The following is a 25,084-nucleotide window of genomic DNA, read 5'->3' as shown; positions in this document are numbered from 1 at the left end:
CCTCACTGAACTTCTGGAGAGAGTTTGCTGCACTGAAAGTAAAGGGGCTGAATAATTTTGCACGCCCAATTTTTCAGTTTTTGATTTGTTAAAAAAGTTTGAAATATCCAATAAATGTCGTTCCACTTTATGATTGTGTCCCACTTGTTGTTGATTCTTCACAAAAAAATAGTTTTACATCTTTATGTTTGAAGCCTGAAATGTGGCAAAAGGTCGCAAAGTTCAAGGGGGCCGAATACTTTCGCAAGGCACTGTATATGTCCTATTGAAAATGTTACCTACAGTCATGTGGAGTTTGAACCTGGGTATCTTTTGTGGCAAACGGCTGTGTTAGCCTGCTTCGATAAAGTCCTAGGCATTAACTCGGTGAGCTAACACAAGCCTTCAGATCTCAGGCAATGTTCCTCATCAAACAACTGTGGTTGGCCAAAACTACCTCAGTTACATAAAGTAAATACACTAACCTGAATAATAGTTGTAGGTGATTTTGTTATTGTGAGGCATGTCCTGGGGACTCACCACTGCTTGTAATTCCGCAGGTGGAAGAGGGAGGTCGTGCGTCCCTGGCCGGGGTTTGTGAGGGGGATGAGGTGGTGTCGCTGAATGGAGAACCCTGCGGTGACCTTTCCCTCCCAGAAGCTATTGCTCTCATTGACGCCTGCGTCAACTGCCTGCAATTACTGGTCAAAAGGTAACCCCAAAAGGCTGGATTTTTAACTACACCATTAACTACACCATTTCAACTACACCATTAACTACACCATGGTTTCTCAAACCAGGGTCTGCACATAATATCCAGAATTATATACCCCAAAATATACTTAGTCTTTTGATTAGTTTTCTTTTTTGGAAAAAATGACTGCCAAGTTAACACCACAACCTTGGGGTGCTACAGGTTTATCCAGGTTTATGTCAATGCTCTCATAACTTAATGTTGCATTGTTGTGTAAAACTGGGCTATATACTACAGGGCATGGTTCAACACAACACAGCAAGCACTAGTGTATTATTTAAGTGATAATGGCAGAGAAGCCAGTGTTTGGAGGATATATTGGCACGGGTGTTGTTCGGCCCGAGGCTACAGTAAGTTGAGGGCCGGCAAACCAGGCCAATATATCCTCCAAACACTGGCTTCAAGAGTATTATCACTTTTATATAATGGGTTACCAACATATTAAAATAACAATTGACATATTTTCATTAAAGACATTATTCTGATTAATTAATTTATACTATTTCATCCTTCTACAAGATATAGTCCCGACACAAATATAGGGTTGCTAGTTCTGCATCCAGTCGATCGTTCTAAATGTTCCATTTCCATATTGCCTGGCAAGGTTCTTATACCTTGCTTGCTAGCTAGAGAACTACGGCTAATTTAGAGTCACACCAAAACGTGCAGCCAGAATAACAGCAAAGTAGTTGCATTTGCATTTGTTTAAGCTGTTTTCTAGTGACATTTATTTGGATACATCCATAACAATGAGCCAATGATTTCGCCTGGCATGGAAAATGTGCTCGCTCGTCAGGACACTGTTGTTCAGAGGAGCTGGCCAACAACACAGCTACAGTAACACAATCACATCAAACTGAAGCTGGAAAGACTGTAAATTAGCTGCATTTTATTTGACCTTTTTAATTATTATTATTTTTCGTATATATCCATAAAAATGATGCCACCTGATTCATGATTTTAACTGGCTGAGAAACGTTGCCTGCCTGTCTCTCGTCCCGACACATTCATTACTATAAGACAGCAGGAGAACGAATTTGAATATTGAAACAATGCTGCAAAAGTCAGAGAGACAGACAGTAAGGTTTATACAAATCTCCACTCTTGAAAAGTAGATGTTAGTCTAAAATAAATGTGAGTTAATGTCTAGATGCTTTTTATAGTGGAGATCAAGTTGCCTGGCTGGGATGATGAGACAGTGGATGGCATTTTAACGACAACTTGTGGAATAGACACTGGCTGGAATGCGGTTTTAACCAATCAGCATTCAGGATTAGACCCAACCATTGTAAAAAATTGCATGTACACGTTTGAGTGGCCTGGAACATGGTGGCCGGACGGACAGATAGTGGTTCATTGGTAAGTGCGTTGACCTTTGAGTGTCTTGGCTGCTGATGAACCAGCTGTTGCAGATTTGTGTGCACACTCAACAAGCAGCTTTTAAACAGTTACTCAGTGGGCCTCACACACCGTGCGTGTCTGGTGTGCCATCGGATATTTGTTCCGATGCCCATATTTAAGGGAACACATACAGTGAGCTCCAAAAGTATTGGGACAGTGACACATTTGTTGTTGTTTTGGCTCTGTACTCCAGCACATTGGATTTGAAATGATACAATGCAGACAAAGTGCAAACTGTCAGCTTTCATTTGAGGGTATTTTCATATCAGGTGAATCGTTTAGAAATGACAGCACTTTTTATCCATAGTCCCCTCACTTTAGGGGACCAAAAGTATGGGGACATATTCACTTTCACAAGTGTCCAAAACATTATGAACACCTGCTCTTACCCTGAAATAGACGGACCAGGTGAATCCAAGTGAAAGCTATAATCCCTTTTTAAATCCACTACTCGTGGGTGGCAGAATCATGGTGTGAGGGTGCTTTGCTGCAGGAAGTACTGGTGCACTTCACAAAATAGATGGCGTGACGAGGAGGGGAAATTATGTGGATGTATTGAAGCAACATCTCAAGACATCAGTCAGGAAGTTAAAGCTTGGTTGCAAATGGGTCTTCCAAATGGACATTGACCCCAAGCATACTTTCAAAGTTGTGGCAAAATGGCTGAAAGACAACAAAGTTAAGGTATTGGAGTGGCCATCACAAAACCCTGACCTAAATCCTATAGAAAATTTGTTGGCAGAACGGTGTCTCCAGTACACGTTCTTAGCCCGGTGTGCTACATCCCAGCTCCCCGCATCTGCCGGGCTAGGATGAGCATCCAGCCAGAAAGGATTGTGCCAGTCCTGCTCTCCAGACCTCCAGTACGTCTCTACGGCCCAGGATATCCTACGCCGGCTCTGCGCACTGTGTCTCCAGTGCGTCTGCACAGCCCAGTGCGTCCTGTGCCTGCGCCCCGCACGTGCCGGGCCAAAGTCACCATTCAGCCAGGACGGGTTGTGTAGGCTCTTAGCTCGAGACCTCCAGTGATGATCCATGGTACAAAGCCTCCAGTGATGATCCATGGCAAGAAGCCTCCAGTGATGATCCATGGCACGAAGCTTCCAGTGAGTAGTCATGGCAGGAAGCCTCTAGTGGTGAGACATGTCATGAAGCTTCCAACAAGGGCCTCCAGTCCGGAGCCTCCAGCGACGCCCTCCAGTCCGGAGTCTCCAGAGACGGCCTCGAGTCAGGAGCCTCCAGCGACGGCCTCCAGTCCGGAGCCTCCAGCGACGGCCTCCATTCCGGAGCCTCCAGAGACGGCCTCCAGTCCGGAGCCTCCAGCGATGGCCTCCAGTCCGGAGCCTCCAGAGACGGCCTCCAGTCCGGAGCCTCCAGAGACGGCCTCCAAATCAAATCAAATCAAATTTATTTATATAGCCCTTCGTACATCAGCTGATATCTCAAAGTGCTGTACAGAAACCCAGCCTAAAACCCCAAACAGCAAGCAATGCAGGTGTAGAAGCACGGTGGCTAGGAAAAACTCCCTAGAAAGGCCAAAACCTAGGAAGAAACCTAGAGAGGAACCAGGCTATGTGGGGTGGCCAGTCCTCTTCTGGCTGTGCTGGGTGGAGATTATAACAGAACATGGCCAAGATGTTCAAATGTTCATAAATGACCAGCATGGTCGAATAATAATAAGGCAGAACAGTTGAAACTGGAGCAGCAGCACGGTCAGGTGGACTGGGGACAGCAAGGAGTCATCATGTCAGGTAGTCCTGGGGCATGGTCCTAGGGCTCAGGTCCTCCGAGAGAGAGAAAGAAAGAGAGAATTAGAGAGAGCATATGTGGGGTGGCCAGTCCCCTTCTGGCTGTGCCGGGTGGAGATTATAACAGAACATGGCCAAGATGTTCAAATGTTCATAAATGACCAACATGGTCGAATAATAATTAGGCAGAACAGTTGAAACTGGAGCAGCAGCACGGCCAGGTGGACTGGAGACAGCAAGGAGTCATCATGTCAGGTAGTCCTGGGGCATGGTCCTAGGGCTCAGGTCCTCCGAGAGAGAGAAAGAAAGAGAGAAGGAGAGAATTAGAGAACACACACTTAGATTCACACAGGACACCGAATAGGACAGGAGAAGTACTCCAGATATAACAAACTGACCCTAGCCCCCCGACACAAACTACTGCAGCATGAAATACTGGAGGCTGAGACAGGAGGGGTCAGGAGACACTGTGGCCCCATCCGAGGACACCCCGGACAGGGCCAAACAGGAAGGATATAACCCCACCCACTTTGCCAAAGCACAGCCCCCACACCACTAGAGGGATATCTTCAACCACCAACTTACCATCCTGAGACAAGGCTGAGTATAGCCCACAAAGATCTCCGCCATGGCACAACCCAAGGGGGGGCGCCAACCCAGACAGGATGACCACATCAGTGAATCAACCCACTCAGGTGATGCACCCCTTCCAGGGACGGCATGAGAGAGCCCCAGTAAGCCAGTGACTCAGCCCCTGTAATAGGGTTAGAGGCAGAGAATCCCAGTGGAAAGAGGGGAACCGGCCAGGCAGAGACAGCAAGGGCGGTTCGTTGCTCCAGAGCCTTTCCGTTCACCTTCCCACTCCTGGGCCAGTCTACACTCAATCATATGATCCACTGAAGAGATGAGTCTTCAGTAAAGACTTAAAGGTTGAGACCGAGTTTGCATCTCTGACATGGGAAGGTAGACCGTTCCATAAAAATGGAGCTCTATAGGAGAAAGCCCTGCCTCCAGCTGTTTGCTTAGAAATTCTAGGGACAATTAGGAGGCCTGCGTCTTGTGACCGTAGCGTACGTGTAGGTATGTACGGCAGGACCAAATCGGAGAGATAGGTAGGAGCAAGCCCATGTAATGCTTTGTAGGTTTGTAGGTTAGCAGGTTAGCAGGCCCTAGAACAAGCATCTCTGTTTTGTCCGAGTTTAAAAGTAGAAAGTTTGCAGCCATCCACTTCCTTATGTCTGAAACACATGCTTCTAGCAAGGGCAATTTTGGGGCTTCACCATGTTTCATTGAAATGTACAGCTGTGTGTCATCTGCATAGCAGTGAAAGTTAACATTATGTTTTCAAATAACATCCCCAAGAGGTAAAATATATAGTGAAAACAATAGTGGTCCCAAAACGGAACCTTGAGGAACACCGAAACAGTTGATTTGTCAGAGGACAAACCATTCACAGAGACAAACTGATATCTTTCCGACAGATAAGATCTAAACCAGGCTAGAACTTGTCCGTGTAGACCAATTTGGGTTTCCAATCTCTCCAAAAGAATGTGGTGATCGATGGTATCAAAAGCAGCACTAAGGTCTAGGAGCACGAGGACAGATGCAGAGCCTCGGTCCGATGCCATTAAACTTGATTCTAGCCATCCCGGATCCGGGATCGTGAATACAGCCTCAAGCTCATTACCATAACGCAGCGTTAACTATTCATGAAAATCGCAAATGAAATGAAATTAATATGCTAGCTCTCAAGCTTAGCCTTTTGTTAACAACACTGTCATCTCAGATTTTCAAAATATGCTTCTCAACCATAGCAAAACAAGCATTTGTGTAACAGCTAGCGTAGCTAGCGTAGCATTTAGCGTTAGCATCAGCAGGCAACATTTTCACAAAAAACAGAAAAGCATTCAAATAAATCATTTACCTTTGAAGAACTTCGGATGTTTTCAATGAGGAGACTCTCAGTTAGATAGCAAATGCTCAGTTTTTCCTGAAAGATTATTTGTTTAGGAGAAATCGCTCCGTTTGGTGCGTCACGTTTGGCTACCAAAAAAAAAACGAAAATTCAGTCATCAAAACGCTGAACTTTTTTCCAAATTAACTCCATAATATTGACTGAAACATGGTAAACGTTGTTTACAATCAATCCTCAAGGTGTTTTTCACATATCTCTTCATGATATATCGTTCATGGAAGCCTCCTCTCTCCTCTCAATCACTGGATGACTGCGTGCAGCTTGTAGATTACGCACCAATTTAGACAAAGGACACCGGGCGGACCCCTGGTAAATGTAGTCTCTTATGGCCAATCTTCCAATGATATGCCTACAAATACGTCACAATGCTGCAGACACCTTGGAGAAACGACAGAAAGGGCAGGCTCATTCATGGCGCATTCACAGCCATATAAGGAGACAATGGAAAACAGAGCCTCAAAAATTCTGCTAATTTCCTGTTTGAAGTTTCATCTTGGTTTCGCCTGTATCATGAGTTCTGTGGCACTCACAGATAATATCTTTGCAGTTTTGGAAACGTCAGAGTGTTTTCTTTCCAAAGCTGTCAATTATATGCATAGTCGAGCATCTTTTCGTGACAAAATATTGTGCTTAAAACGGGCACGTTTTTTTATCCATAAATTAAAAGAGCACCCCCTATATCCAAGAAGTTAAAATGTCATTTACCACCTTCACAAGTGCTGTCTCAGTGCTATGATGGGGTCTAAAACCTGACTGATGCATTTCGTATACATTGATTTACTTCAGGAAGGCAGTGAATTGCTTCGCAACAGCCTTTTCTAAAATGTTTGAGAGGAATGGAAGATTCGATATAGGCCGATAGTTTTTTATATTTTCTGGGTCAAGGTTTGGCTTTTTTAAGAGAGGCTTTATTACTGCCACTTTTAGTGAGTTTGGTACACATCCGGTGGATAGAGAGCCGTTTATTATGTTGAACATAGGAGGGCCAAGCACAGGAAGCAGCTCTTTCAGTAGTTTAGTTGGAATAGGGTCCAGTATGCAGCTTGAAAGTTTAGAGGCCATGATTATTTTCATCATTGTGTCAAGAGATATAGTACTAAAACACTTGAGCATCTCTCTTGATCCTAGGTCCTGGCAGAGTTGTGCAGACTCAGGACAACTGAGCTTTGAAGGAATATGCAGATTTAAAGAGGAGTCCGTAATTTGCTTTCTAATAATCATAATCTTTTCCTCAAAGAAGTTCATGAATTTATCACTGCTAAAGTGAAAGTCATCCTCTCTTGGGGAATGCTGCTTTTTAGTTAGCTTTGCGACAGTATCAAAAAGGAATTTCGGATTGTTCTTATTTTCCTCAATTAAGTTAGAAAAATAGGATGATCGAGCAGCAGTAAGGGCTCTTCAGTACTGCACGGTAAGGTCTTTCCAAGCTAGTCGGAAGACTTCCAGTTTGGTGTGGCGCCATTTCCGTTCCAATTTTCTGGAAGCTTGCTTCAGAGCTCGGGTATTTTCTGTGTACCAGGGAGCTAGTTTCTTATGAGAAATGTTTTTAGTTTTTAGGAGTGCAACTGCATCTAGGGTATTGCGCAAGGTTAAATTGAGTCCGGGGCCTGCAGCAACGAGGGTGCCCAGTCCGGGGCCTGCAGCAATGAGGGTTCCCAGTCCGGGACCCGCAGCAATGAGGGTGCCCAGTCCGGGACCTGCAGCAACGAGGGTGCCTAGTCCGGGACCCGCAGCAATGAGGGTGCCCAGTCCGGGGGCGGCGGCGAGGTTCTCCACACCAGAGGCGTTACCAAAGAGGGGTGAGCCAGAGGTGGAGCGGGGTCTATGTCCCGCACCTGAGCCACCACCGCAGATAGATGCCCACCCAGACCCTCCCCTATAGGTTCAGGCTTTGCGGCCAGCGTCCGCACCTTTGTGGGGTTGGGGGGAGAGCCTTTTTATGTCTGTATTTGGTTTGGTCAGAGTGTGATTTGGGGTGGGCATTCTATGTTTTGTTATCTATGATTTTTGTATTTCTATGTTTTGGCCGGGTATGGTTCTCAATCAGGGACAGCTGTCTATCGTTGTCTCTGATTGGGAACCACACTTAGGTAGCCCATTCCCCCTCCTTTCTTTGTGGGAAGTTGACTTTGTTTAGGGCACATAGCCTTTAGCTTCACGGTTTGTTTTTGTAGTGTTTATTGTTTTGTTCGGTGTCATTTTAAAATAAAGAGAAAATGTACGCTGACCACGCTGCACCTTGGTCCTCCTCCTTCAACAGCCGTGACAGTTACACTATAGTAGCCTGCTGTCTTATGTCTTATCCCCATATCTGCAAAGCACTCTTTGACGTCAACAGACTAGAAGGGTGAAAATAAATATTGTGGCAAAGCTAATTAGCCAATTGTGACAGATAAACACAGACAAGCACACATTCAAGATTTGGTTCTGGGTGCCAAGATTATGCGACTTTACGGGTGGTACTAATCCGGAATGCAGATTTTTTTCGAACCACATTCCAACCAGTGTCTATTCCACAAGTTACCAAAAGCTAAATACATCTATGACGTTAAAATGCCTATTTACTCTGTTCCATCTGAGTGCACAATACACTGTCTCATCAGCCCAGCTAAGCAATTTAGAAACTTGATCTCCACTATAAAAAGCATCTAGACATTATCTCACATTTCTTTTAGACTAACATTTAGTTTTCAACAGCAGACATTTGTATAAATCTTGCTGTCTCTCCGACATTTGCAACATTGTTTCAATATTCAAATTCAATCTCCAGCTGTCCCATTGTAATGAACCTGTTGGGAGTTTGGATTAGACAGACAGGCAGGCAGTGTTTCTCAGCCAGTCGAAATCATGAATCAGCATAATTTTTATGGATTTATACTAAGACCTATCAATAGAAAACAAAATGAAACGAAGTGCAGCTTGTTTGCAGTCTTTCCAGCTTCAGTTTGAAGTGATTGTGTTAGAACTGTAGGATAAATTAAGAGGGGTAAAAATACCAAATTATTAGGGTGAGGCACATGGGCTACTTACTACACAACATACACTTAGTATTATTTTCTTAGCTACAGTATGTATTCATATCTCCCTGGCATATTACATTATATATGCAGCAGCATGCAATACATTTTTGGACTCACCTTGTTGTGCTGTGCTCACTTGAACAGGAAGGTGGCGAGGCGGTCCTTCGTGGGCAAATTTTGCCATCAAAGTCTGGCTTATTCTGGATTTATGGTGCTTTCAAAACAACTGTAAACTCTGAAAAAAACAATCATGATGACGTTATTGATCTTCAGGTCGTAGCTCTAGAAAGAGGCCGGATTTACAATTCCGAGTTGGATGACTGTTCAAAACGTATTTTCCCAGTCGGAGCTTGTTTATTCCCGACTTCCCAGTTGTCTTGAACTCACTGAAGTCAAGTTTTCGCAGTTCCGAGTTAACAGTTTTGAGGAGCGTGGCACAAATCAGGCTTCATTGACAGTATGGCCAATGATGAATGTTTATCATTTTAAACTTGGATAAGAGCCCCTTAATCCCAGTTTTGGGACCACACAGCCACTCTACTGAATAGCAGGCCAGTGATTGCTTTCCAATGCTTGCAGTTAGCCACTGTCACTGATCCCTTCCAAATCACTCATTGTTGAATATGCGATTTCCAACTTGTATGAATAAATTCAACAAAATAACTAATTAAAATATGTCAATCATTATTTGAGTATGTTGGTAACCCATTGCATACAAGTGATAATGCCCTGTTTGGAGGATATATTGGCACATATCCTATATCCTTTGCCATAATGGCTGGCAAAGTTCTTATCCCTTGCTTGCTAGCCAGTGGCGACCCGTCACTCCCAAAACGTTCTGGGACACTGTAAAGTCCATAGAGAATAAGAGCACCTCCTCCCAACTGCCCACTGCACTGAGGCTAGGAAACACTGTCACCACCGATAAATCCACAATAATTGAGAATTTCAATAAGCATTTTTACTACAGCTGGCCATGCTTTCCAGCTGACTACCCCTACCCCAGTCAACAGCCCTGCACTCCCTACAGCAACTTGCCCAAGCCTCCCCCATTTCTCCTTCACCCGGATCCAGATAGCTGATGTTCTGAAAGAGCGGCAAAATCTGGACCCCTACAAATCTGCCGGGCTAGACAATCTGGACCCTCTCTTTCTAAAATGATCTGCCGAAATTGTTGCAACCCCTATTACTAGCCTGGTATCGTCTGAGATCCCCAAAGATTGGAACGCTGCCATGGTCATCCCCCTCTTCAAAGGGGGAGACACTCTAGACCAAAACTGCTACAGACTTATATCTCTCCTACCCTGCCTTTCTAAGGTCTTTGAACCAAGTTAACAAACAGATCACTGACCATTTCGAAATCCCACCGTACCTTCTCCGCTATGCAATCTGGTTTCCGATGTGGTCAAGGGTGTACCTCAGCCACGCTCAAGATCCTAAACTATATCATAACCGCCATCGATAAGAGACAATACTGTGCAGCTGTATTCATCGACCTGGCCAAGGCTTTCGACTCTGTCAATCACCATATTCTTATCGGCAGACTCAACAGCCTTGGTTTCTCAAATGATTGCCTCGCCTGGTTCACCAACTACTTCTCAGACAGAGTTCAGTGAGTCAAATCGGAGGGCCTTTTGTTCGGACCTCTGGCAGTCTCTATGGGGGTGCAACAGGGTTCAATTCTCGGGCCGACTCTTTTCACTGTATACATCAATGATGTCGCTCTTGCTGCGGGTGATTCTCTGATCCACCTCTATGCAGACAACACCATTCTGTATACTTCTGGTGTCACACCCTGGCCATAGAAAAGCTTTTATTTGCTATTTTGGTTAGGCCAGGGTGTGACTAGGGTGGGCATTCTATGTTCCGTTTTCTATGTTTTTGTATTTCTTTGTTTTTGGACGGGTATGGTTCTCAATCAGGGACAGCTGTCTATCGTTGTCTCTGATTGAGAACCATACTTAGGTAGCTCTTGGCCCACATGGGTTTTGTGGGTAGTTGTTTCCTGTTTTTTTTTGTTTTTTTTGTCATTCAGTTTATTTCATTAGATTTACTATGAACACTTACCATGCTGTGTGTTGGTCCGATGATTCCTATTCCTCATCATCAGACGAAGATGAGAGGCGTTACAGAACTACCCACCACAAACGAACCAAGCAGCGTGGAGAAAAGGAGGAATGGACATGGGAGGACATTCTGGACGGGAAGGGATCCTACACATGGGAGGAGATCCTGGCTGGAAGGGATCGCATCCCATGGGAACAGGTGGAGGCAGCCAGGAGAGCGGAGGCAGCAGGAGAAGGGAACCAGCGTTTACGAGGGGACACGGCTGGCGAGGAAGCCCGAGAGGCAGCCCCAATAATATTTTTTGGGGGGACACAGGGGAGTGTGGCAGAGTCAGGTTGGAGACCTGAGCCCACTCCCCGTGCTTACCGGGTCGAGCATGTGACTGATCAGGCCCCGTGCTATGGGGTGATGCGCACTGTGTCTCAGCCGAGTATTCACAGGCCGGTGTGCTCGGTGCCAGCGTCCCGCATATGCCGGGTGGAAGCTGGCATCCAGCCAGAACAGGGAGGGGGGGACATCTATGCGGTCGAGACTGCCAGAGACTGCCAGAGCCGCCCGTCTGTCCGGAGCTGCCAGAGCCGACTGTCTGTCCGGAGCTGCCAGAGCTGCCCGCTGTCCGGAGCGGCCAGAGCATCTGTCCGGAGCTGCCAGAGCCAGCTGCCAGAGCCGCCCGTTCCGGAGGCGCCAGAGCCGCCCGTCCGGAGCCGCCAGAGCCGCCAGGAGCTGCCATAGCCCCTTCACCCGGGGCCGCCAGAGCCGCCCTTCCCTCCGGGGCCGCCAGAGCCGCCCTTCACTCCGGAGCCGCCAGAGTCGCCCTTCTCCGGAGCCGCCAGAGTCGCCCTTCACGCCGGAGCCGCCAGACTCGCAGCCCTTCAGTCCAGAGGCGCCCCTCAGTCCAGAGGCGCCCCTCAGTCCAGAGGCGCCCCTCAGTCCAGAGGCGCCCCTCAGTCCAGAGGCGCCCCTCAGGCCAGATGCGCCCCTCAGTCAGAGGCTCCCCTCAGTCCAGTGGCGCCCTCTATGAGGGTCTTCATTTCGGGGCCCGCTGCAAGGGTCCCCGCGCCAGGGGCGCCACCTAAGTGGGCCAAGACTGAGGTGGAGCGGGGTCCACGTCCCGCACCCGAGCCGCCGCCGTAAGGAAGGCCCACCCGGACCCTCCCCTTTAGAGTCAGGTTTTTCACCTTTGGGGGGGGGGTTACTGTCACACCCTGGCCATAGAGAGGCTTTTATTCTCTATTTTGGTTAGGCCAGGGTGTGACTAGGGTGGGCATTCTATGTTCCTTTTTCTATGTTTTTGTATTTCTTTGTTTTTGGACGGGTATGTTTCTCAATCAGGGACAGCTGTCTATCGTTGTCTCTGATTGAGAACCATACTTAGGTAGCTCTTGCCCATGTGGGTTTTGTGGGTAGTTGTTTCCTGTTTTGTGGTTTTTCACCTTACAGGACTGTTTCATGTCATTCACTCTCTTTGTTGTTTTTTGTCATTCAGTGTTCAGTTTATTTCATTAAATTTACTATGAACACTTACCACGCTGCGTGTTGGTCCGATGATTCCTATTCCTCATCATCAGACGAAGAGGAGAGCCATTACATCTGGCCTTTCTTTGGACACTGTGTTAACTAACCTCCAGATGAGCTTCAATGCCATACAATGCCCCGCCTTATCTCAGCTCCCTGGTCACCATCGCAGCACCCACCCGTAGCACGTGCTCCAGCAGGTATATTTCACTGGTCACCCCCAAAGCCAATTCCTCCTTTGGCACCTTTTCTTCTAGTTCTCTGCTGCCAATGACTGGAACGAACTGCAAAAATCACTGAAGCTGGAGACTCATATCTCCCTCTCTAATTTTAACCAGCGGCTGTCAGAGCAGCTCACAGATCACTGCACTTGTACATAGCCCATCTGTAAATAGCCCATCCGTAAATAGCCCATCCAACTACCTCATCCCCATACTGTTATTTATTTAATTTCTTTTCCTCCTTTGCACCCCAGTATCTCTACTTGCACACTCATCTTCTGCACATCTATCACTCCAGTGTTTAATTGCTAAATTGTAATTATTTTGCCGCTATGGCCTATTTATTGCCTTACCTCCCTTATCCTTCCTCATTTGCACACACTGTATATAGACTCTTTCTATTGTATTATTGACTGTATGTTTGTTTATTCCATGTGTAACTCTGTGTTGTTGTTTGTGTCGCACTGCTTTGCTTTATCTTGGCCAGGTCTCAGTTGTAAATGAGAACTTGTTCTCAACGAGCCTACCTGGTTAAATAAAGGTGAAATAAAAATAAACAAAATAAAATTCAGGGCAGGTGGGGCAGAGCCTGTTTTGTGTATTATTTTGACATTAATACGTGCCAATATATCCTCCAAACACCGGCTTCGAGGGCATTATCACTTAATTAAACATGCTTGGTCACATCTCTCACCCCCTTCCCTTTTGGTTGCTAGGTTCTAATTGACTCCAATGCAATAATTGTAGTGACACGACGACATACTGCATTTGTCTATGACGCTGAAAGGGGAAATGAAGTGGGGCCCAATTGAAATGTGATTACCTTCCACTTTAGTGCTTCACTCCAGTCATTTAACATGAGGGACAGAGATTGAGTTTGCGTGATTATGGTGACCACTTGAGGGGCCAGTGGTGAGATGGCTTTAGTTAACACAAACGTCAAGTGCTCTGGTGCGCAGCACAATATTCAACGATATTAAATATTGGAAATCCAGGTAATCAAACCATGAGATCAAAAAACATGTTTTTTTTTTAAATTAGATGTTTTATGCCAGTCCCCAGATAACCTTTTGCCTGTGTCTTCAAGGGAAAAGGAAACTGAGACATTCTATCTATCTATCTATCTATCTATCTATCTATCTATCTATCTATCTATCTATCTATCTATCTATCTATCTATCTATCTATCTATCTATCTATCTATCTATCTATCTATCTATCTATCTATCTATCTATCTATCTATCTATCTATATCTATATATCTATCTATCTATATCTATATATCTATCTATCTATCTATCTATATCTATATATCTATCTATCTATCTATCTATCTATCTATCTATATCTATATATCTATCTATCTATCTATCTATATCTCTATCTATCTATCTATCTATCTATCTATCTATCTATCTATATCTATATATATATCTATCTATCTATATCTATCTATCTATCTATCTATCTATCTATCTATCTATCTATCTGTCTATCTATCTATCTATCTATCTATCTATCTATCTATCTATCTATCTATCTATCTATCTATCTATCTATCTATCTATCTATCTATCTATCTATCTATCTATCTATCTATCTATCTATCTATCTATCTATCTATCTATCTCTATCTATCTATCTATCTCTCATTTCAAACCAAATGACCATACTCTTATTATGCACAGTCTAAACACTTGTAAATTCAAAGTGATTTTCATTGAACTATTGTATGATGTGTTATGCTCCTAACTCTCCACCCCCCCTGCTCATACAGATGCTGTGCACTAACCCCCGAGGCATTTAATTTAGAGGAGACCTACTTTGGCACAAGGGAGTCCTCTGGTGAGGCTTTGGAAAGCACCAACCTCCGCATCCTGTCCCTTTGCAGGCTCCAACCACCCAGAGAGCTCTACATCGCTGAGTCCCAGGATGAGACCTACTATGGGGAGACAGAGAGTGACACGGAGGCCGCCAGAGGGACCCATCTGGTCCGTACCCAGCTCTGCGGCCCAGAGTCCCAGTTACTCGGAGGGGGAGGGTACGGAGGTCGAGTAGGACCCCAGGGAGGGGGTTTCTCCCCAGGGGCAATGGTGGAGCTCCAGTTGTCCCTCTCTGAACACACCCTGGAGGATCCTGTCTGCACCTCCCTGGGGAGTGCTCTTGGAATAGAGGGGGAGATCCAGGCGAGAGAGGCCCTCCAGAACAAGGCCCTCCTCCATACCACCACCCACTCGCTCTACGTCTGTGGCCCAGCTAGGGAGCCCCTAAGTCAGCATGGAGTGGTGGAGATCACCCTGCAGCATCCCGCAGCCGGAAGGGGTTCTCCATGTCTGGTAGAGGGGGAGGGTGCCTGTGGGGCCAGTGGAAATGTTGGTGGAGCCCCCAGGGAGGAAGGAGCAGGGCAAAGCCAGGGAGCTCCTGCCTCCTTCACTGTCTCCTTCGGAATTCCCAAAGAGGGTGCCGAGCCGGCAGAGGAGCCAGACTCGGATTCAGAGAAGGACCTTGGGAAACCCAACAAGCACCGGGCCAGGCACGCCAGTGAGTACTCTATGCCTGTTTCCACTGCTACTAGTCCTGCTTTGTGTGTGTATTTATGAGGGTCAAATTACTGTTGTCTTATAGGGTGCACAGACTCATAGCAGACTGACATACTGTAGCACTGCTGTGAACTGCATTTGTCAACTCAACTCTGGGAGGCATGTGTGCATTCCTTAGCCCGGTGCCCTGTTGCACACAAAAATGTGGCCCCAAAAATAGTAGATGCTCTTTCTTACTTCGGAGGGGTTTTGTTTGGACTGAAGCAGAGAGGTCCAGTTCAAGCCTGAATAGTATCCAGTTTGTAGTATCCAAGATCACTGAGGGCAGGATTGTGGCAATATAATCGGTAGAGATAGAGAATTATCATGTTTTTAAAAAAATATATAAATGTTTTCCTCTAGCTTAGAATAGTGGCTTGATGAGGATGTCTCTTTCAGGGCGATAAGTATGACATTTAATTGAATGCCAGCGCATTGATGATGCCTGCAGAAGTGCTCTTTGACGGACACCAGCATGTGCTGCACTAGCCCGTTACCCGATCCTTTAAAACCGTATGTCTTAGCCCGAGCCGTAAAGCGAGCTTCGCTCACTACTCCCAGTCTTCCTCCACCTTGAGGTTAGTCGTACTGAGAGAAATAAAAATGTAAGGATGGGTACTTTTTTAAATCACCGCTTTTTATGTTTGTGTATGTGTGTGTAGGGTTGGTGCTGTGAAAGAGTGTGTGGACATGACTGTCGTCGCCTCGGGTTCAGGTGACAGATCCGAGAGTGGACTTACAGATAAGGAGTGGGAAAGGTGCTTGGGTGCTGGTGAATGCACTCCCGTCCCACAGACTATTTTTAATTCATTTTATCTCTTCTATGCTCTGCCATTGGCTCAAACTATGGGGACCACCCATTTGAATAGGCTTTCACAGCTTTGATAATATCGTGTATTATCGGGGAACAAACTAGGAGGATATTAGACAGTTGGTCAGAGAATTAGCTAATTGTTTTTTGTGTTGATTTAATAGAGATTTTGGAGATTGAATGATCAAATCTGTGATAAGTTTCAGCACTGAGGTAAAGGGCTTTAAAGGACTTTTTGTTGGCCTATAGATAACCAAGTATAAGATCAGGACCAGGAAAATATTGAATGAATGAGTGAATGAATGGATTAGATTTAGCTCTTATGTATGTTTATGGAAATGTGTAGGTTATTGTTTGCATTTATGTCATTTGAGGGATTTCTACAAATGTTTTTTGCTTGAAAAAAAGATTCCGGTTTTCAATATAATGGGGTGAATACAATTGTCTGCTATGATATTTAACACTGCTTTTAATTTACTATCTAATAGCATGGTGTGATTTAAGTTTGCAGTTTGTCAGAATTTCTGCTATTTTTCATGTCTGCCATTTAAACAGTGATTGTTTATATGAGTGAAATATCAGTGGAAGTAATTAGTGAGTGGTTGCTTTAATGTATTAAGATATGTTTTCATAATGTCATTACGGTGGACATGCAGTGTTAAGGTGTATTCAAGATTATCATAAGACTCATAAGAAAATGTGGTTGCATTGCAGGCCTGCTGGTATCTGAAAACAGTGTAACTTGGTGTGGAAAACATTTTCCAATGGATGTTCATCCAAATGGAATGATTTGTGGTCGTCTCAATTAGACCCAAGCTATTAATAACCATTATATGCAGTTCAATTAAATAGGCCACAAGAAGCAACCATTTGAAATATCCCTCGTCTCTCTCCCTACCCTCTCTCTTCCTCCCTCCCTCCACCTCTCTCTCTCGCTATCTCTCTCCCTCTCTCTATTTTGCAGGGCTCAGGCGCAGTGAGAGCCTGTCAGATAAGCAGGTGAAGGAGGCCAAGTCTAAATGTAAGCGCATTGCTATTCTTCTGAACGCTGACGCTCCCAACCCCAACAACAAGGGGGTGTTGATGTTCAAGAGGCATCGACAGAGGGCCAAGAAGTACACACTCGTCAGCTACGGCACTGGTGAGAGCGAACCAGAGTACGAGGAAGACGACAGCGAGGAAGACTACGAGGAAAAAGACCCCCGAGCGATCAAATTTACCCTCTTAGCCACCACCAGCGATTCAGAGCTTGACGAGGACTTCATTACTAATGTCCATGGTGGAGGCAGAGTGATAACCTGCGACTGGGACACGGGACTACTCAATATCGAGCGCAAGCTCAATTCCGGAGAGGAGATGGAGCAACTGCCCAACACCACGGGCAAGGGGGCCACAATGTTTTCCCAGCGCCGCCAGCGCATGGATGAGATCGCTGCCGAACATGAGGAGATGAGGCGCCAGGGGATTCCTGTGGAGGGAGTGCAGGAGGTGGAGAAGCATGCAGCCTACCAGCAGATGGAGGAGCGCTCGTACATGCAGGCCACCACAGAGAGCCAGGCCTACATGGACGTGAACGTGCAACAGAAGCAGCAGCAACAGTATCAGCAGTTCCAAGAACAGCAGTATTACGAGCAGCAACAGCAGCAGCAGCAGCAATACCAGCAGCAGCAGCAATACCAGCAGCAACAACAGTACGAGCAGCAGCAATACAACCAGCAGCAGCAATACCAGCAGCAACAACAGTACGAGCAGCAGCAGTACCACCAGCAGCAGCAAATTCAACAGTACTCATCTAACATGAATGGCGTTGCCAACCACCAAAGCAATGAAATGCAGAGTTCTATGAGCAATCGAACCACCCAACCCTTCTCGGTACAAAACCAGGTGCCCGTCCCATTTCTTACCCCAATGAGTGGGAACAACCAAGAAGCGATGAGTCAGGGGGAGCAGATTGCCTCGCGCGACGAGCGCATTTCAACGCCGGCTATTAAGTCTGGGATCTTGCAGGACACAAGGAACAGATTCAAGGGCAAGCCAATGTTCAATTTCAAACAGGCTCCCAAAGTTCCACCCAACCCGGAGCTTATGAATCTCCTCAACAGGAGTGACAAGAAGTTGGATTTCGAGTCAGCTACGGAAGAGGACTACCTTAGCTTGGGGGCTGAGGCTTGCAACTTTCTCCAGTCACCAAGGGTCAAACATAAGACGCCTCCACCAGTCGCTCCCAAGCCCATCATTAATCCCAACTCTCCGCCTTGGTCCCCTCAGCCTGAGCTGGCCAACCAGGAGTTGCCACTGCATGCTGAAAATAGTGTCCCCGCACCTGCTACAGCCTCCGAGCCGGAGTCCGCCCCTGCTCCAGAACTGGATCCAACCCCTGTACCGGCCCCAGAACCCTCCCCCCCTCTTGCACCCCAGGAAGTTCCTGCCAACACTCCCTCTCCAGAAAAACACACATGGAGTCCCCCAGGGTCCCAGGCAGAGCAGCAGCCCCAGCAAGTGCCAGCCTGGGGAAGAAATGGACCTTCTCCACCTCAGCCTCATTCACAACCCGAGCCTCAAGTGAGTTCTAAGGCTCCACAACAAACACAGGCACAACAGCAGCCACAACTGCAGCCACCCGTGAGTACTTGGACACCTGCTGAAATGAAGCCCCAAGCTCCAGCTCCAAGTCAGTCCCCACCACAGCTCCCTTGGGTGACTCCCCAACCTCCTCCTCCTCAGCCTCAAGCTCAGCCTCAGCCACCAATTAATTATTGGGCTGCCCAGCCCCAATGGGCTCAACCTCAAGAGCAAGCACAGGTCCAACCACCATGGGTTCAGCCTCAAGAACAAGTACAGCAACAGCCCCAGTCACATTGGGCTCAGCCTCAAGAACAAGTTCAGCAACAGCCCCAGCCACCATGGGCTCAGCCTCAAGAACAAGTTCAGCAACAGCCCCAGCCACCTTGGGTTCAGCCTCAAGAACATGTACAGCAACAGCCCCAGCCACCATGGGGTCAACAACCTCAGCCTCCACAACAGGCTTGGCCCCAGGCCCAGGCCCAGCCTCAGCCACCTTGGGTGTCATCACCTCAGCCTCCAATGACGGCATGGACATCACCACAGAGCCAGGCCCAGCCACCACAGCCACCTTGGGCCCAATCAGCCCAACCCCAACCTACAGCTCAGCCCCAACCCCATATGAATTCATGGTCCCAAGCACCTGCTCAGGCTCAAGCACCTGCTCAGGCTCAAGCACAGCTACCCATTAATGCCTGGACCCCAGATCAGAATCAGGTCCAGCCACAGTCACATTGGGCCCAAACAACTCCAACCCAATCCCCATCCCAGCAATGCTGGCAACAGCCACCTCCACAGCAGACACCCCCACAGCCACCTATGAATGCATGGGCCCCGGCTCAGGCACAGCCTCAGACACACACAAGTACCTGGGCCCCACAACCACAGCAAGCCCCAGTAAATACCCAGACCCCGATGGACAGACTGGCTCAACCTTCTCCGAAACCTGGGAATGCGCCACAAAATGCTCCCCGTTCTATTCCTCCACCTCGCCCACAGCGAATGAATTCTTACACGCTTGGAGAAAGGTCATCGTCACCCCTCATCAATCCAATGGCCAGCGTGTTGGTACCAGTGCGAGGCATGGGCTCAGCTTTGTCAATGCCGGCTGTTACAGGGAAAGGAGCTGATTTGTTCGCCAAGAGGCAGTCTCGTATGGAGAAGTATGTAGTGGATTCGGACACTGTGCTGGCAGCCACTGCACAGGCAGCCCAGCAAGCCCAGGCAGCCACTGCACAGGAAAACAAGGCAAGGTCCACATCGCCCTCTCCCTCCGTACCTCATTCGTGGAAATATTCACCCAATTGCAGAGCTCCCCCTACATCAAATTACAACCCCATACAGTCCCCGTCCTACCCACCAGGGGCCATTAAGCAACCCCCTCCATCTAGCCCTGTGGCCAAAGCCAAGAAAGGGAAAGGCAAACCTGCCTGCAAACCCCTTGCTGTTATAGATGTCATGAAACATCAGCCGTATCAGCTCAATGCCTCCCTTTTTACATATGGCCCAGCAGTGGAGGCTGCCGAGGCTGCCAAGGCCGCTGCACCAAAGCCTGCCCCAGCCCCTGCCCCAGTCCCTCCAAACCAAAACCAACCAATCAGTTATGAGCAACTTTCCCCTGTCCAGCCGGCTGGACCAATGAATTCTGCCTATCCACAGCAGCCCCAGCAGCCCTATGGGATGCCCCCTCAACCACACATGCACGATAGTCCCTACCACCAAGTCCCAATTAATGCTTACCAGCCACCTAATAACCCCTACCAGCAAGCTCCTGCTGGCCCTTACCAACAACCATATAATCCCCTTTACCAACAAGCCCCTCCAGCCCCTTATCTACCCCAGCACCATCCCCAGCCCCAAGCTCCAAACTCTTCCTACCAACCGACCCCCCAAGGTCCATATCAGCCAGCCCATAGCCCCCCTTACCAAGCAGCACCCCAAGCCACCTACCAGCCACTACCTCCCAGTACCTATGTGGTCCCCAGCTTTCCGATAGCGGCAAAGCCTGAGTCCATCTCTGGGGGCAGCACCGCTCCAAAGCCCAGGTTCATGGCCAAAAAGAGTTCAGCCCAGGTATGGAAGCCAGCACCTGTGGAGAAAGAGTAAATTTGATAGGATGACTAAGTGATATTTGCTTGAAACAACATAAGATCTAGTTAAAATAGACATTCATACAAATGCAATATATTCATAGAAGGCTTTTAAGATGGCTTTTCTAAATATTTTACAGCCAACATATTTTTTTAAATGATGTCACAATATGACACATTTTAGAATGTCAAATATCATAAAGTTCGGATGTAGTTTTCCACCAGCTAAGCAAAGCTTTTCAAAGTTTGTTTCTTAGCATTAATGCAATGCAAAACACATTGAACATGAAGTATATGATATTGGTATAGCTTATTACTTACCCGAGCCAACAAAAATGATAAAATGTAGATTTTCAGGAAAGCCATGAAATGTATTCAATGGACTTATGATGTGAATCAGTGTTCATTCATCGGAGTCTGTGAGCAGGCATTGACAGAATGTGAACAGGTGAGTGTTTATTGCTGAGAACAAAATGGAAATGAGAGTAGATTGAAAGGTGATTTAAGAAAATGTTGGTTGATGAGTACTAAGGAGGTGCCTGAGCGAGTGCTAATTTTGAGAATCTCTTCTGCAATATCAACAGTGTATTTGTTAGCTGTTAAGATGTGCAATAATGGTTTGTCAAAATTGACCTTGATGACAAAGAGAAGACTAAATGATTAGTAGAGACTAAAGAGGTTTAAAACATGGTAAGGGAGACCAGGACTGGTCAGTTGAAATATATTTAGAGACAAGTTTGAGAACTGTCTGACTTTATTTGACATATTCTCCTGAGACCCAGTTTTAGATCATTTATACATTTTTCATTAAGTTTATTAAGTTTTTGGGGTGAAGAAAAGAAACATGTCAAAGGATGTTCACTGTAGTGGCCATTAGGACTGTGTTGTTAGTAAATATGAAAAAATATGAACGATTACAGTAAGTGGGGGCAGTAGGTAAAGAACCTTGTTTAGCTCTTATTTAATGTCACATATGATTACATTGCTCTAAAACTCACCAAACTATTCCTGAGATATTTACCTATTAGAAACCATTTGAATATCAAACTTACAAAAATGATAATTATACAATTACAGACACTTACTATGAAATGTGCTAATTGTGATGGTAGGCATTTTGAAGAACCATAAAGGGAAAAAATGATCAAGGTGACACCCCCACACATGTTATCATTGGAAAGCCCAGAATGTCCTCTCAAAGGTACAACAGGATCTACCACAGTGGCATGTATGGCCTAAGAGATACGGACCAAAAACGAATGTCCATTAGAGAGGACGAAAATGAATTCCTGGATCTTAGGAGGATATGTATGTTTTGTATGTATAGTGAAATTATTTCGATTTGGTGGATATAATGCTCATATGCTATAGTGAATAGGAAACCTGCCAAAATAATGTTCACAGAAAAATATTCATAAATTATATTGCAAAAAGTGAATGTATTGTATTTTATGGAAGTATATAGGTAACTGCCAAAATAAAGGAAACACGAGTAACCTAGGGATACAAAGTATATTGAAAGCATGTGCTTCCACACAGGTGTCGTTCCTAAGTTCATTAAGAAATGTTCATCTCATCATGCATAAGGTCATGTATAAAAATGCCCAGTTGCCCATTATTTTGGCTACCATGGCTAGAAGAGATCTTAGTGACTTTGAAAGAGGGGTCTCAAAGGAGCATGGGGGGTTTAAAGGGTGTGTGTGTGTGTGTGTGTCTGGCCCCCATCTCTGAGAGGTGGAATGTACTTGGACGAATGTAGGATGTAGATCGTATACAATTTCCTTCAGCGTCTTCCAAAGACCCTACTTGAATGGTTTGGTTTTATTTTAAACTTTTTACCAGCTGTTGCGTCATGTTAGGTTCCTACATTTAAACTGTCCCAATGTCACAGATTATATGTTTGTGTGTAGTGAGAGCTGTTGGTTTGGGAGGGTTAGTCGGCTTGTATTTCACCTCCACGAATGGCAGTCACGCACTACCTCTCTAGCTTTGGCCTACAAATGATTGTCTTTTCTCACTTTTCTGATTTCAGCTTTGCATCCTTTTTCTATGTTTCTGTCCACCTGCTCTTTGATTTGACATAATGCCAAAAACAAACATCATTAAAGGGATATTTAAATCAGCACAGTTACAGAAAATAGGTGAGCTAGGATGAAACCACCCTGAAATGTTAAAGGTATCATTTCGTATAGGGCTGCTTCCTTTCGTTCTTCGAGTTGTTTCTTTTTCATTTTCTTTTGTGTGTTTCTTCTCCATAGTGCACTTTCTGTAAGATTCACATCGGTGCAATTAAAATGTATTTTACCCTTCTGTTTGCGTTTCCTTGGTTGGTCTCTTCTGCATGCATTGTTTAGATCCCGTTCTGTTTGTTACTCTTTACTTTTCCTCTATACCTTCTTTATGCTTGGCACAACATTGTCCCCACCTTGTCACCACTTCACCCTATTTTCTGTACGAAACAAATTACCACACCCACACAATTAAAATATGTATTCATTGTTTTGTTACTTCTTTACTCAAATATGACAACGGATGGATTGTAGGTTTAGATTTACAAAACTGCAACACATCTTGGACTATTTTCAGTCATAGCAAAATACAAATCATACTTTCAATAATCACAGCCGAAGGGACTTTGAGAACATAGAGACAACTAGGACAGAGGAGAAGAAACTTGTGCAGGTAATCCATGTCACCTTCTAAACAACTGACATGTTTATTGGCATAGCCAACATGATTTTGTACTGTCAGAGTGGATATACCTACCACTGTTACCACTGTGTTTTATTATTGTAAATTCAATGGATAGCCAACCACTTTCCAATAATAGCTCACTGCTCACCTTCTATAAAAGCCTTGTAACCAGCCAGCTGCCCCTGCTTAGAAATCGGATATGTTCCTCACCCAAACTCCAGAGCTATCTAGAATGCTAGGAAAGTGCTCAAAAGGCACATTCCCATCCCTGAACGCATGGTCACTGATTCTGCATCAAGGGTATTTCGATCTTTGACGACCTCATCGAATTGGAGCTTGGAGTGACCTCTTTGGATAAGATTGGAGGATGAGCAAGCTGTGACCTAAGTGTTTACCCGTCAGTCTTGCATCATCACGTCGTTTTGGGATCCATGTTAGAGGGGTTGTCAAGGGGATGTCATCTGTTTAGAGGGAGTCTTAATATCAATCGGTGCCCAGAGCAGGCTGCAGGAACAGGCTATATCGGGTGGAAATTTGATCCCTACTTGAATGACCTGACTAGAAGAGTCCTGTCCTGGCCTGTTGGCTACACCTGCTTCTTAATCTCATGTAGATTTATGTATTTTATGCATGCTAAGGAATACTTATTTAGATGGATGGCAGCTAGTCTAACACTTAAGAGTGTTGGTTGAAAAGTTGCTGGTTCGAATCCCAGTGACGACTAGGTGAACAATCTGTCGTTGTGCCCTTGAGCAAGGCACTTTAACCACAATTGCTTCTGTAAATCGCTCTGGATAAGACGGTCCGCTAGATGACTAGATTTGAAATGTAAAATGTGTTCTACTTGCTTGTCCATTTTAATTACTGTATAGACCTCTGTATGAGTTACGGGAAAGTCGCAATCAAGACTAAAACTGGCTGGCTTACAGCTAAGGAATGGGAGAGTTCTAGAATGAACAGAAATGCATTTGTTGATGCACAACGTGTTTCCTGGTAGATTGAATGAGACAAGACTCAAAAATGTGTATGTTGTTCACATATTATGTCTTTGCCAACAAATGCCCTCATCTCAGTATTTTAATTCTGAGGTAGTCAACAGGTAGTAACAGACAGCGCTTGCTTATAAACCAGTGACGTAGGAGCCAAGTGGAAAACATAGAAAATATCAAATCCATTTGTAGCACTATCACAACAGACCAGGAAACTCTCTCTCCAATGGCCCCAGTTGCCATGACATCATCAAATTCCTAACGGTGACACGCAATGCTAACTGGACTCCCCAATGGTGTGGTAGAGCCAGACTCAATGGTGCCCATCTAAGTTTGACCTTCCATCCCCTACCGTCACCCCCTCCAACCCAAGGCAGACACCCAAGCGCCCCTGGCTGTGGCTGGGAATCAGTGATTAGTTCATGGATTGTTCTCGGATTGTTCTGAAATCGTTTCTGTAGTTAGAAACAGATAAGATAGGCATTCCGGAAACCATATTTTGTTGAAATATAATTGATCTCTGAGACATTAAGCTAACTGATTGCACCCAAATTGGCAATTTCAATTTATAGGACTCATGTAATATTCAATAACTATAGTACCTAACATCCAATTTGGACCCAACAAAAATTCTAACAATAACCATGTTTCTATCCACTGTTTTTATGCGAGTAAAGTT

The 25,084-nt window shown here is 45.7% G+C and overlaps 1 protein-coding gene across 2 annotated transcripts in view; it reads left to right on the top strand.

The window, feature by feature from the left end:
• The window catches only part of LOC112259978 (synaptopodin-2), a 65,716-nt gene that overhangs the window by 33,370 nt on the left and 7,262 nt on the right, over positions 1-25,084 (top strand). Inside the window, exons 2-4 of one of the 2 annotated variants that reach the window (XM_024434731.2) lie at positions 540-691; positions 14,458-15,221; positions 17,035-19,880. In XM_024434731.2, coding sequence (XP_024290499.2) covers positions 540-691; positions 14,458-15,221; positions 17,035-19,880 — 3,762 coding nt within the window. Of the gene's footprint in view, positions 1-539; positions 692-14,457; positions 15,222-17,034; positions 20,706-25,084 lie in introns of both variants that reach the window. The other variant, XM_024434730.2, reaches the window with a different exon arrangement.

This window comes from Oncorhynchus tshawytscha, linkage group LG10 (assembly GCF_018296145.1).
Source record: "Oncorhynchus tshawytscha isolate Ot180627B linkage group LG10, Otsh_v2.0, whole genome shotgun sequence".
NCBI classification, from domain to species: domain Eukaryota; kingdom Metazoa; phylum Chordata; class Actinopteri; order Salmoniformes; family Salmonidae; genus Oncorhynchus; species Oncorhynchus tshawytscha.
This window is presented reverse-complemented; position numbering and strand designations above follow the sequence as displayed.